The 14,654-nt window shown below is 38.8% G+C and overlaps 1 protein-coding gene across 1 annotated transcript in view; it reads right to left on the bottom strand.

Annotated features, from left to right (window-relative positions):
* LOC102761905 (collagen alpha-4(VI) chain) overlaps window positions 1-14,654 on the bottom strand; it is a 102,221-nt gene that overhangs the window by 24,849 nt on the left and 62,718 nt on the right. The window contains exons 22-26 of the mRNA XM_015568067.1: window positions 10,292-10,354; window positions 8,456-8,518; window positions 7,343-7,405; window positions 6,737-6,799; window positions 3,944-3,994 (exon numbers count right to left, since the gene is read on the bottom strand). Coding sequence (XP_015423553.1) covers window positions 3,944-3,994; window positions 6,737-6,799; window positions 7,343-7,405; window positions 8,456-8,518; window positions 10,292-10,354 — 303 coding nt within the window. The remainder of the gene's footprint in view (window positions 1-3,943; window positions 3,995-6,736; window positions 6,800-7,342; window positions 7,406-8,455; window positions 8,519-10,291; window positions 10,355-14,654) is intronic.

The raw sequence follows: 14,654 nt of genomic DNA, 5'->3' as shown, positions 1-14,654 counted from the left end.
GGGGGGGAGGGGGAGAAATAACTTTTTGAGGGAAAAGACCCAAACAGGAACCAGAAAAAACAACTATATCAAACATTATCGTGAGCTAATCTCAAGTGGCCATGTTTTATTCCTACAATTCATTGTGAAACAACTCGCACATGATTTTTACAAATCCCTCACCCTCCTTGATACATGTGTAATAAAACTGCCTTCTTAAGCATTTTAACCTATCAGTTTAAGTAACCAGAGGCCCCATCCCGTGGAAGACAGGAAGGAGCATCAAATTGGCTGCTGGGAAGCAGATCCTCATTGTCAGACCAAAGGCATACCACAAAGCAATTATTCATTCAACAAACATTTATTTAGCACTTACTGTGTGCCAGGCACTTCCTTACACACTGGGAATTCAGCAGTGAACAGAACAAAGACCACTGCTATCATGGAACTTACCCACTAGTGAGGAAGAGAGGTATAATACATCGGGAAGAGATAAATGCTATTCCAGAAAGGTGATTAAGGGACAAGGAATGACATGGGTAAATGGGGGGAACAGGGATACTATTTTATATAAGGTGGTCAGACAAAGCCTTTCAGTAAAGATGGCATTAGGGCAAAGACCAGCATAAATTGAGGAAGCAAGCCAAGCAAATATCTGGGAGAAGAGCATTTCAGGCAGAGGGAAGAACATTTAAAATAAAAACAACAACAACAACCCTGACACAAGCCCAGCCAGTGTGGCTCAGTGATTGAGCATCAGCCCATGAACCAAGAGGTCCCTGGTTCGATTCCTGGTCAGGGCACATGCCCAGGTTCTGGCCTCAATCCCCAGTAGGGGGCGTGTAGGAGGCAGCCAATGGATATCTTTCTCTCATGGATGTTTCTCTCTATATATTCTTCTCCCTTCTTCTCTCTCTAAGAATCAATAAAAAACATATTTTTAAAAAACCCTGAGGCAAGAGTGTGCGATGCTTGAGGAACACTGAAGCAGGATGGGGTTGGGATGGGGAGGGGGGGGACAGGAGAAAATGAGGTCAGAGAGTTCACAGAGGGGCTAGATTGTGTAGTCTTGTAGGGAACAATGGGATTAACTCTGAATGATATCAGGAGCCACAGCTTGGCTTTGAGTAACGTAGTGGCATGATCTGACTATGTGTTTTAAAGGAGGCTCTGGCTGTTGCATGAAGAACTAACTAGGTGAGGCAAGGGTGGGAGCAGAGAGGCCAGTTAGGTGCCTACGACTGTAATCCAGTTGGGAAATCATGCTGGCTTGGCCCAGAGGGTGGCAGTGGTTGGGATGCAAAGTGATGAAATGCTGGATGTATTTTGAAAGTAGACTCACCATTATTTGTTGATGGATTAATGGTAGGGAGTTAGAGAAAGGCACTTATTAAAGATACTGCAAGTGTCTGTCTTGAGTAACTAGCAGGACAGAGTCTCCCCTCCTGAGACAGGGAAGGTTAGAGGAGGAGCAGGCTGTCAGCAAAATCAGTTTTGACTCCCTGGATGTGTTTGATGATATTAAAGGATTATGGTTGATTCTTATATGTGGTTCTTATATTTTTAAAGAATATTTCAGATATGCAACTTGAAATATTTATGTATGAAATATATGATATCTGGGATTTGCTTCTAAAAAATGGTGAGATGGTAAGTGGGTGGGAGTAGAAATAAAACAAAGCAAAATTGGTGAAGGGCATTGCATTGTTTGAGCTAAGTGATGGATCCATAGGGGGAGGCATTAGTATATGTCTTTCCACTTGTATATATGTTTGAATATTTTCATACTAAAAGGTTCACAAACAAAAGAAGAAGAGAAATGTTGCTTTGGGACATGATGCTTTTAAGGTGCCTATTAGATAGACAAGTGGAAACATTTGGAGTTTGTTTAGAAGATTGATCCAAGGTGAAGAAATAAACTGGAGATCACAGGTTAGATGGCACTTGATGCCATGGGACTGGATAAACTCACCTAAGAGTGAGTAAAATGTAAGGAGATTCAATAGTTAGAGCTCAAGAACATTTTCAGAAGATCCGGCAAAGGAGACTGAGAAAGAACAGCCAGTGAAAACCAGGAAGGTGGGTGTTCTGGCAGAAGAGACAGGAAAGGTTTCAAGAACCAGCCCAGGATCACCTTTGTCAAGTGCTGCTGAGACACGGAGTATGACAAGGGCAGAGAACTAACCACTGGACTTAGCACCGTGGGTTTTACCTCAACTAAAGCATAAAGTTGCGTGGGGAACGTCAAGGGATGAAGCCTCAGTTGTCATTAGTTAGCGAACCAGAAGAAAGAAAGCGGAGCTTCTAACCCTGGTCTGCTGACATTTGGGACCTAAGGGCTCTTTGTTGTGAGGAGCTGTCCTGTGGATTGTATATAGGACGAAAAATAGTATCTCCGGGCTCTACTTACGATAGCATCCCTTCCCCCAGTTTTGACAACCAAAATCCCTTCAGACATTGCCAAAGGCCCCTGGAGGGTAAAATCAGCTACAGTGGAACCATCGGTATAGACCGACTCCTTCAAAGAGTTGCCAGAGAGAAATGGGCTAAGAAAGTATATATTTAAATCAGGGGTTTGGTTTGGGGGTTTTTTACATAAGAAATATTCCCACCTCTGTTTATGCTGGGAATGATCTAAAGAAAGGAGCAGGTATGATACAGATCGCTCAGAGAAGAGGAGCGTGAACAGACAAGGAAAATGTAGCCTGCTGGCCAAGCAGCGGTAAGGACCGCTTAAAGTGAGACCATTATGACTTGCCAGGAAAAACTCATGCAAATGTGGAGTGAATCTGCGTGTTCCACGATGTTATGTGTATCACCATAAGCAGAGACTAGCATTTGTGCTCAGCTCAGAGGTGGTATGTGGCTCAAAACATGCACATTTGAATTCTACCCAAATTCCCTGCTATGCAAACTCTCCCCTGGAGAAGAAAGACTTAATTTGCCAGGATGGGGCTCCAAAGAACTAGTCTCTATGCTCAGCTCTGTCTCTAACCAGCTATGTGACCACAGGCAAGTTACTGCACTTCCCTGAGTCTCAATTTTCTTATCTGTAAATTAACAAGGCTAAAGGAGATGATCCCTGAGGTCCCACACTGTTCATCATTCCACAGAACTAACTACATGTTAAAACACCAGCTTCTTATGGGAGTAGGAATATGTAAATATACTTATTGAGCACCTACTCTGTGCCAGCCTCTGCTCCAGGTATACAAAAAGGAGGAAGATGCAGCTCTGCTATCAGGTTCACAAACTGGAGGTAGACAAATATGCAGGAATAAATTACAATGGAAAGGGGCTATTGTAGAAATATGTGCATTGGGCCAAAACCGGTTTGGCTCAGTGGATAGAGCGTTGGCCTGAGGACTGAAAGGTCCCAGGTTTGATTCCGGTCAAGTGCATATACCTGGGTTGCGGGCACATCCCCGGTGGGAAGTGTGCAGGAGGCAGCTGATTGATGTTTCTCTCTCATCGATGTTTCTAACTATCTCTCTCCCTTCCTCTCTGTAAAAAATCAATAAAATATATTTTTAAAAAAATATGTGCTTTGGGAACACAGAATATAGGACAACAAATTCTGTCTTCCACAGAAGTTGATATCTGAGTTGGTTTTAGAAAAATGGGTAAAAATTGGCCAAAGGAGGGAGATGGGGAAGGCCATCCCAAATAGAGGCAAGAGTGTGTGCAAAGGTAAGGAGCTTGGAAAGAACCTGGCATGCCCAGAGCTGGGGTAGGAAATCTGGTGTGGGTAGAAAGAAGATGAGGGGAGGAGTTTGATTTTTAAATAAGGGAGTGACAAAACCAGCTTTTCTTTCTTAAGGAGGAAACTCTGGCAGCTACAACATGTCGTAAAAATACATAGAAACCATTCCTGTCGTGCCACTTGAGTAATAACTCTTATTCTAGTAAAATAAAATAAAAGCTATAGTCTTTAGTTCAAAATACTCTGTAAGGTAACTCTCACCTTTCTTCCTTTTCTTCCCGGATGTCCATATCCATCGGGACCAAATAGACCCTAAGAAAATGACACAAGATGATGTAGAGTCACCCAGATCAACACTTGGTTGATAATATTATCTGCACCCTTGGAAAAATCAGCAGTGCAAGGAGGTGGGGAAAGAAGAAGGGGCTTGATGGAGTTTTACCCCAGCCTCATGGGATATACACTAGACTACCTTCCAAGGATAAGGATGGAATAGGGTTTAAAGTTTTTAAAGACCATTATATAAATAAATGTGTTGTATTTTCTTTCATTTTTAACCCCCTCTTCAGCAAAATGATACCATGGGTGTAAGAAGCCCAATCACAATATGAAGTCCTCCTGGAGCAAACTCGCTTTCCTGGTAGGATAAAGGAACAATGGGAGAAGTTCCAGAATTGGTAAATCCCTAGGGATAAAGACAGACTTTGTGGGGAAAGATTGGGATAGAAGCAATGTAGTTTAGTGAATACGTTTATACACTGTAAACTCAGACAGGCCTGAATTTTTATTCCATTTCCAACACTGGTTGTATGAGTAGCCTTAGGCAAGTTACTCAACTTCTTCAAGCTTCAGTTTCCTTATATGTTAAATGGGAATAATAATATAATCTATCTAGTATGGTTGGAAGATTGAGTGAGATCATGCATGGAAAGTCCATAGCATGATGCCAGGCACAGAGCAAGTACTTGGTAAGTGGTCCTTATTCTACTGCTGATGGTGGCGGTAATAGTGATGTTGTTGGCCAGGGAGTAGTAATGGTTGTGATGGTCATGATGCTGGCAATGATATTGGTCAGGATAATGGTGGTGGTGGTAGAGATGGTGGTGGTAGAGGTAGTGCTGACGATAATAATTATGAAAATGTTGATAATACTACAGAATCTTAGCATTTTTACATATAGACAATGAGCTTTCTATAATAAAGGGTAAATGCAGAAACGTATAGGCACCTTGTACTGAATAGACAAATACTGCACCTGAATCAAGTACATTAACTGAGAAGAACAATTTTTTATTTTAAGCCATTCGTATAGCTAAGAAGGAAAGTTTGAAATCTTATTAAAATAAGATAAAGAAGATTGCCAAAAATGAATGGCAATGAGGAAAGGTGCGGATGAGGTTCATTTGCTGTTACTCCATGCAGAGCGTTCAGTATCTGTAACCCCAGAGACCTAAACTGTGTATTTTGGAGATGTCCAACACCCTCCAGCATCCCTGAAATGACACCTTCAAGAAAGACACTGCTCCCCAGCTTTGTTTGTCCCCCCAAAAAGGTCAATAGAAACAAGCTTTACTATTATTTTAAATCAGAATGTTTTAATAAAGTCAAACAGTGTTAACTTCATCATCTGAACTGAGTGTAGATGCAAAACAATATTTGCCTTACATTTCACTTGACAGTAATCTTGTTCTGTGTTTTTTTTTCCTTGCCTCATTTAAGTTTAAGCTTCTGAGACCTGCTTTTATTTTCTCGCCTTGCCAACAAATGCAATTGTAGTGCTGAGTGTAAAACAGACACAGGTCCTTCCTACTGTTGATGAGAGAGATCTCCGAAATATGAGTTTCAGGAAAGACACGTTGCTCTCATAAAGCCCATTCCAATAAGACGCTGAATTGAAAATAGTCATAAAATAACTAACGATCTTACATTCAGTGCAATGACTAAGGTGAAAATGCATAGCCCTGTCTTTGGAAGTGTTATCTGTTGAAGTAAACCTTTTATGGTCTTTGGTCTTCAAAGATTATGTCTAGCCGAAACCAGTTTGGCTCAGTGGATAGAGCGTCGGCCTGCGGACTGAAAGGTCCCAGGTTCGATTCCGGTCAAGGGCATGTACCTTGGTTGCGGGCACATCCCCAGTAGGGGATGTGCAGGAGGCAGGTGATTGATGTCTCTCTCTCATCGATGTTTCTAACTCTCTATCTCTCTCCCTTCCCTCTGTAAAAAATCAAAAAAATATATTTAAAAAAAAAGATTATGTCTATGCTCTGGATAATCAAATTCATGTCCTTAAAAGTCTGCACCTCCCCATGGGTGCATGGAACAGAATAACAGATCTCAGTGGGGAAGCGGGTGGAGAGAACATGTAATGTAAGCATATATACATAACCAATGGACACAGACAATAGTGGGGGGAAGGCCAGGGTTGGGGCGGGAGTTGGATGAAGGGGGGGCAAAAAGATGGAAAATGGGGGGACTTCTGTAATACTGATAATAAAAATATAATTTTTTAAATCTTTACTGTTGAAAGTATTCCATATGCCTCCTTTTTTCCCTCAATGATCCCTTCTAGCCCACCCTGCCCCCACCAGGCCTTCACCATCCTATTGTCTGTATCCAAGGGTTATACTTCGGTTGATCTCTTCCCCCCTACATACCCACCCCTGCCTTCCCTCTGAAATTTGACAGTCTAAGTTTGCACCTCTGATTGGCTGTCTTATTTGTTTCCCTGAAAAAAAAAATGTTTCATTGAGCATCTCTGTATTTCTAAACAGCTCAAATGTTTGTAAAACATCCTTGTCAAACATAAGAGGTTAACTGGCACTTTCCTCTTCAATAACATGTGAAAAGACAAAATAAACCCCAAGACATCTTTGGATTCTTTACATATATGAAAAACTTAAGAGGCTTTGACTCTAGATTCACACCAGCTCTGGTGATGATGTTATATTTGTTACCCCAAACACTCATGATGAATATGAGAATTTTATGTGAAATACAAACAAATAAGAAATAAGAAATTCCATCGAGAGTCCAAAACAGAGAAACTAGACTTACAGGTTGTCCTCTTGGTCCTTGCTGACCCCGGGGGCCTCTTTCTCCTGCATCACCATGCTCTCCCTTATATAAAGAAGGACAAAGGTGACATTAATTTTCTCCTATGAGTTTGTACAACTTTATATAGTTTTCCTTAGAAACTTTACAGTCACACTTTTTAAGTCCCACTGGCATCATCCTACAGTCTAAGGTAAATATCTTCCTCTAGACTTTTGTTAAATATTAAAAAACTAAAAATATAATTAAAAATTTGATATTATTGAAAATTTGCAAAACCAGGTATGCAGCCCCAGTTACAGAATTTTATATTGCTATGGCTTTTTCTAGGTGTGAATGTGTGAATCTGCATTTATGGTGAATGCATATACTTATCTACCTATTGATATGTCCTTGTCTACTGATCCAAGGGACCATCTATTCATCTTTCTCTGTGTCTGTCTATATGTCTTTCCTTCTCTGTATCCATCTATGCAACTAAAAGGTAATGGACAGTCACTATCATCACCAACCACATCAGAAACACATGCTGGAAATAATCACATAAGGAGAGATTCATAGAGGAAAACCCTAGTTGTATATTCAGAAGAATATTTCTCTAACATTTACCTTCATTCCTCTTGGTCCAGCTTTTCCTTTTGAACCATTTGGCCCTGGAGGTCCAGGATTCCCCTGTAACAAGACCATAACCAAAATCACCTAAAGGGCCACAAAGTTAAATATCTGACTCTCTTGTTATTATTGAAATGGTTTGGAAGCGGTAATATGCTCATGAATATCTTTAATGCAATTAATTTTATCCTCCAACATAGAAAATGCATAATATACACATTTTACCTCAGTTGGGGGATGGGATGGGGAAGTAAGATGTTCTGTGCAAGAGGCCATGTCTCCCACATACCAAGAATTGAAGGAACTACCTGGCTATTTGAGGGGAAACACCATTTGATTAAGAGGTCAGGAAGACAAATGCCGGGACTTTCACCCTTCCCAAATAGAAAATAATATCAAATGAGAACGAAAATAATGCAATCAGTTATGGGGCTGGAATTTTCCCAGCCGAGAAAGAGAATGAGGACAAAACTAGGGTGTAGGCCCTCCTGGAACTGCTATCTTAAATCACTGGATACTCTTATCCCTGACATGAATCAGGCTGCTCAGGTTTAAGGTATCTCAAAAGCTTCCTTCCTGAGGCAGCCACTCCACTCATCTGCCCCTATCTGGTCTGACCCTTCTATGAAACACCGGGATATTGTATCGGTTATAGAACAGGTACTAAGAGACATAAGTTAGAGGCCAGTTCAGCCTCTTACCACCCAGATGAGAAGTAATTTAATGCCTTTGAGCCTCAGTTTCCTTATCTATAAAATTGGGATAGTAATGCTTCTTTAAATGCTTTTGAGGAGTAAATTAGACACTCATTCCTCTTTTATACTTTTGTTGTTGTTGTTGTTACACCATAGGCAAGTACGAGCTGATGTTACACACCCCTGAGGTTCAAACTCAATCTCATTGATCACTATATTCCCACTATATACTTAGAGTAGAAGGGGGCATATACCTGATGAGCAATGTCTACTGCATCAAATTAGCTCATTTCTAGACATTTCTGATGCCCACAGATCCCAGAAAGAAACAGTGTGGCTTTATGTTATTTGTCTAGGGACACTCAGGTGTATGAACTGAGCAGCTGTGTTGCAACTTTTTGTTTTCCAAACCTACCCGAGCACCCGGTAAGCCCTTTTGTCCAAAAGTTCCTGGTGGTGCTTGCCTTCCTCTTGGCCCCTGGTCCAAAGATAAAATTAAAATTCAACCAGTTTTTGCAGAGCTACATCATTTTTTCCCATGTAACCACAAAACCATCTTGGATGCTGATGGGAGCACAAATTAAGGTGTCCTGGCCCATCACTATCTCATGTATTACATTTTAATCAAGCAGCACTTGTACTCTGGGGCACCCCCCGGTACACTTACTCCAAACCAATTCCAACTGAAGCACAGAATTCACATCTGTATTTCTAACCATCTCTCCAGTTGAAGCTGATGAGTACTAAAGTTTGAGAACATTGTTTTTATATTTCAATTCACCCGACTAATTTTAATTCTTAAAAGGGGAATAAGAAAAACGGTAAGGATAGTGATCTCCTTTGAAAACTCAACCTTTTCCTTGTATATCCACAAGGGCTAAACAAGAAATTGCATTCTGACTTTACCAAGAACCAAAAGTACACGTAAGTGACTTACTCTCACTGGGCACATTGCTGGGGAGTTGCTCGTTTCCTCCCCAATCTATTTTACTGTACTGATTTCTGACACTTTAATTTTTTCCAGCTTTTCTGAGAAATGCTTTCCTATTAGAAGCATTGATCATGGCTGCTATCCTCCTGCGTGAAGTATCGAATCACCTCTGTGGGTATTGAATCATACCCACATGCCAGTGGGAAGGAAGAATTAAGGAGAGGTTTCATCGATTATCCGGCTCATGGTTCACCACACAACCTGCTCCCCTTGCACTCAGCAGTATAATACAGTGAATATAAAGGAGAAGGCCAGGAAACAACAGTAGCAGGAGGTCCACATTTGAAATGAGCCAGTGATCAAAAAAAAAAGGCAAAAATACATCTCAGTTGTTTCCCCCACTGTTCAACACTATTTTCTATCAAATACAATCTGTAATTACACATTGATTACCCACTTCTTCCTTTAGTATCTTTGCCAAGTGGAAAAATGGCAGAAACCTTCTCAAATTATCTTCTGACACTCGTAGGATCTTTTAAAGTTATTGAGAATGACTCAATGTGTTAGTAAAATTTGATGTGTTTAAGTTCTTCCATTTGAGGATACTTTGAAACAATTTGACCTTTAAAAAGAAAGATGTAGAGGGTATTCCAGAAGTGTTTACAGAATGAGGAATTTGGGTTAAATTTAGAAGATCCCAAAAGAACTGATGAGAAGTTTAAATTTCTAGTTATCACAGAATAGTTTACCAAAAAACCCTCATGGACTGAACTTGAGGGCAAGATCCTTGCCTTAATGGTCTGGATGTCCCAGGCCTATTAGCAAAATGCCCTGTGTATAACATATACTTCATAAATATGTTGCTGATTTTTTCCTGCCACGATGAATACAAATTTAATGAATTAAATATGATTTGAGTAATCTGAACAGGCAGTAATTAAGAGGAGAGAGTTATATCTATTCTTCCTGAGTCTGAATCCCATCTTCACCACTTATTAGCTGTGTGAGATTGGCCAATTTACCTAACTTCTCTGTCCCCCTCCAATTCTCCCCTGTAAAATGGGGATAATAAACCCCCATTGAAGGATTTATTGAGTTAACACAAGAGTGTAGGGCCGTATCTAGAATATAAGAGCTCAGTAAATATTAGCTACTGGGGTTTAACCTGCCCATAGGAGAGGCTATATAATTTGCTTGAAGAGGCCCTGGAAGGGAGGTATCCAAAGCCACTGGGATATATGTGAAATCCCTATCAAAGAATATAAGTTAAAATTTTAAACAAATACCCTTTAGCATTAGAAACAAGTTCACTGATACCACCTGTGAGCCTGGATACCCAGGTTCTCCTCGGTAACCGCCTTCACCAGATTCTCCACGCAGACCCTGTCAGAACGAATAAGACTTAGTGAGTTCCCGGGGCATCTTTAGTGTTCCTATTGAAGGCAGCCTCCCCTGCAAGAAGTCACCCGAAAGTCACAAGAAAAAGACAATCTGTGCTCAGTCCTCTTAGGATGTGGAGTTGGAGAGAAATAGGGTGAGAGTTCCGCTGATGCTGGGAAAATGTAAGGCCAGATCCTTATTCTTTCCCAGGCTTTGCACATCTCCTTCCAATGACTCAGCTAGAGTTGGAGGCAAAAATGCTTTGTTTACATTACTCAAATTCCCATTTAACATAACAACTGGTTACTAAAAAGCCCATCCATTCCTTTTAAGGAATGTGGGCTAAATGCTGACTTATGTGAAGGACCCTTATGCCATGTGAGGAAACTCAAAATGTTGAACACAACAATGAGAGTGACATTCTGTATGCTAAGTGAAATCAGCCAGTCAATGAAGGAAAAATACCACATGATCTCACTCATTCATGGATAATTGAGACCTTTATAAACTTTTGAACAATAATAGATACAGAGGCAGCGCTGTCTCAAACAGATTGTTAAAAAAAAAAAAAAAGAGAGTGACATTCTGGAACGAAAGCCCATAAAGCACATAGAAAACTAGCAAAAAACTGGATTTAACAACTTGAGCATTAACCTAGCTCTCTAGGCAAACGGTGAGCTGTTAAAATGATCCATCTGAGAGCTGATTTAATTTCTCCTTCAAATTAATATTTCCAGCTCTACAGAGAAGATACATTTTCCAAGATTGAGGATAATGCCCTCAACGTGAATTATTCTGCCTTTTTTCCCCTCATGTTGACTAGGCTATTGGTTGGTTATTCGTAGATTTGCAAAGAGAAAAAATCTTCAACTCAGAATTAATCAACAGGCGGATCAATTACTTTTGCTTCTGAAGTTTTTAAAACTATTCAGATAAATGAGAAGCACTTCTATTAATCATTACTATTTTATTACTCTACACTTCAAGAGTTTATTTATAGACTTATAAATATGAACCAAGTTTTAAAAGGCATGTAGCAAGAAATTTTGAAACAGGTCATGAAATGTTGCCTAATTTGCACGTTACATTAGTGACATTCATAATGTAACATTTCTAAAACAATGTGACTCTATATAGCAAAGCTCAGACTCTTTTATTATAATCCCATGCCTATATATTTATATTAGGAAATCATTTCAGTAAAGCAAAAGCAAGAACAAAGCAAAAAACCTAAAATACAGTTTTTCTTTATATCACTGACATAGTATCTAACAAGACAGAAATCACCTTATAGCTTAGTAAATCATTGTTCAGAGTAAGATATGATATATTAAAATGAAAATAGAAAGATTTGGAAACAGAAAAGCAGAATATAAAATAGTATGTACATTATAATAGCCCCCTTATTATTTATGCAAATAAAGGAAACACAAATATGAAAATAATTGCAGGAGTGTGGTAAGTTTTTACAACATTTAAAAAATTAATGATATTTTTAATTTTATCATACTTAACAAATTAAGGGTTTCCCTTATTGCCAAAATATAATCTTTTCCATAAACAAAATCTCATTTAGAATTCCATTTTATTAGGCAACTTGCAAAAGCCAGAATGTCTAATTTCATAGTCAGTAATAAGCCATATTTTCCCAAAGCCCAGGGAATGTTGTAATTTAGAGTTCAATGCTTCTATAAGCTATGTTCTTCCAATAGTATTGGCTGATCTTAAGCAAGTTATAGTCTCAAAAACTTAAATGAGTCTACTTGACCAATGCTCCAATAATGGTTATCTAGCAAACTATTGACATGTTGAATAAACATATTAACCCTGGAGTTTACAAGTATCTCTCTCTCTCTCTCTTTTTTAATCAAAGCTTCCATAGGCAAAAGAGCAAACAATATTCATAAAGATTATAATGTATTAAAGGGAGCAGCTTCCCATTAGAGACAGCAGTTTGCACACATTTTTCTCTGCTTCCAAAGTGAGAGGTTGCTGTTCAAAAATGTCCCAAAATGAAAACAGTACAGAGGTCCAGAGAGCAATCAGTCCTGGTGAAAGCAGGAGGACAGACGGCCCAAAAAGAAGCAATCCAAGAAAAAGAAACCTCCTGTGTTTGAATATATTGGGAGGTTGTCCGTTTTGTGAAAGAGCTTTATGATGAACTAGTAAAATGCTCATAGAACACAAAGCAAATGCGGGAGAAAGGGTGACTTGGGGAAACACAAGCTATATCGCTGTAAATATTGACCTGGTCATTATATGAACAATGACTGAATTGATCAAAATTAGAGAAAATAAGTTTATTGCAAGGCTAAGTTGGGAGAAAGTGTATAAAGAAGGAGATAGACCGGTTAAGAAAAATCTATATCCTCCACAGTAGGAAATCAAACAAAATAAAACAGAAACACACTCATAGATATAGAAAACAAACTGATGGTTGCCAGAGGGATGGAGGATAGGAAGATGGTGGAAAAGGTGATGTGGGATTTAAAAAAGAAAGAAAGAAAAGCCAATACTTAACTATCAGAGAAAAATGAAATAGTTCTTCCTACTGCACTGCTTAAAACTCAAGAAAATTGCCTTATAGAACTAATCTTGTATCAAGCAAGGTTTACCACATAAAAGTGGAGGCAAAACCCTTCAGTAGGTTCCATCAACAAGAAATTAGAGGTTCACAATACATTATAACCTAAAGGGCAGCCTGAACAAGAATCCGCCATACAATGAACACCCAATGTATTTATTTTACAACAAATTTATCATAATAGTACATTTATTTAAGTTCAGAGAACGAGAGAAAGGGCGTTAGAAAAACAAAATTTTCTTTACTCTTGAGTATAAAAAGCTTCAAGAGCTTAGAGAAGTCTTGGTCAGGGTCTAGCTATGAAAATACGATAAAATATATACCACAAATGAACCCATAGTAAGAGCCTGAAGGGGAACATATTCTGATTCAGGAACATACTGTGTAAATCAAGGTCTAAATTCCAGTCAACAAAGGGGAAAAAATGAAAGAAAGAAATCAATCAATAGGAAAACATCCAAAACTGAAAACCAAAAAATAGCAAAGTAAACACATCATTTAGAAAAAAGAAGGCAATAATACTGGAAGAAAAAAATCCAAAGATATGAAAGTGAGTGCTTCTGAAGATCTGGGAGTCAGGAACAAAGGGGAAGAATGGGCAGAGAAATTGTTTTCACTATCAGCTTGAGAGTGCAAGTTGACCTTAAAGTTAGCTACAGGCGTGGCTCTGATTTAAATTAAATTAAAAAAAGACATAAGAGATGGAGTGATGTAGAAAATCAAAAATAAGCAAGACCCAACTGAGTAGAGGATCCACTGTGCAGGGATTTAGGTAAACTACACATAGCATCATAAAAGAATTAAATAATTCAAGAGTAGGAAATTCATGCCTCAAGCCATTACATTTTCTCCAAAATATAGCTTAGTCTATTATAGTCTCTTTCTGTCTTTTTGGCAATAAAAACAATGAGATAAAATTATATTTCAAGACATTATTTATTTTGTAAGTGTTAAGATTTAACTAATAGCACAAAGGTTATCTAAGAATGTATTTCAAATCCTAAACATTCTTTAAAAGAAATAATGTTTTAGTTGGTGTCAACAAAACTTGTTTGGAATTTTGAGACTTGGGATTTCTCAATATCCATGCTTTTTCGACATTCTTGGTTTACAGACATATATGTCCCATTGCCTATATCCTTACGCTATAGACACACATATTCTTCTCTCTCTCTCTCTCTCTCATTCACCCATTCCAGGCTCACAGGTGACATAAGTCAATTTCTGACTTCTCCATCCTTAAATCATGAGAATACTAGAAAAAAAAATGCCAGCATAGTATAACAAGACTATGTTAGAGGTAAATGTACACAATAACCTTAACTCTTACTTCCAAGAGCATTCTGATCTTTGGTTTTGAATCCTGTCTCCACCAACTATTAGCTGTGTGGCCTCTGACATATTACTTTGCTAAACCTACATATTATTTCCTCTCTTATCCATAAAAAGTAAGCAATAATGCTTATAACTCCCAGGGCTTTAGAAAGGTTTACATGAGGTAATATAAATAAAGGTCTAAAACAGTGACTGGTGCTAGATAAATGCTTAGTAAAACACAATTTCCACGGATATCCCCTCATCCCACCCTCAGATCACATCGTTTCCCCTTTGGAAATAGTAAAACTCAATCTTTTCCCTTGAGTTCGTGACTATAAGATCCCCTTATACATTCATAGGAAGTCTTCTTTAAATGGAAAAATCATTTCAGAGGTAAAAGCT

Source organism: Myotis davidii, unplaced genomic scaffold (assembly GCF_000327345.1).
Source record: "Myotis davidii unplaced genomic scaffold, ASM32734v1 scaffold962, whole genome shotgun sequence".
Classification (NCBI taxonomy): Eukaryota; Metazoa; Chordata; class Mammalia; order Chiroptera; family Vespertilionidae; genus Myotis; species Myotis davidii.
Note: the sequence above shows the minus strand (reverse complement) of the source record. Positions and strands in the feature narration are given on the sequence as shown.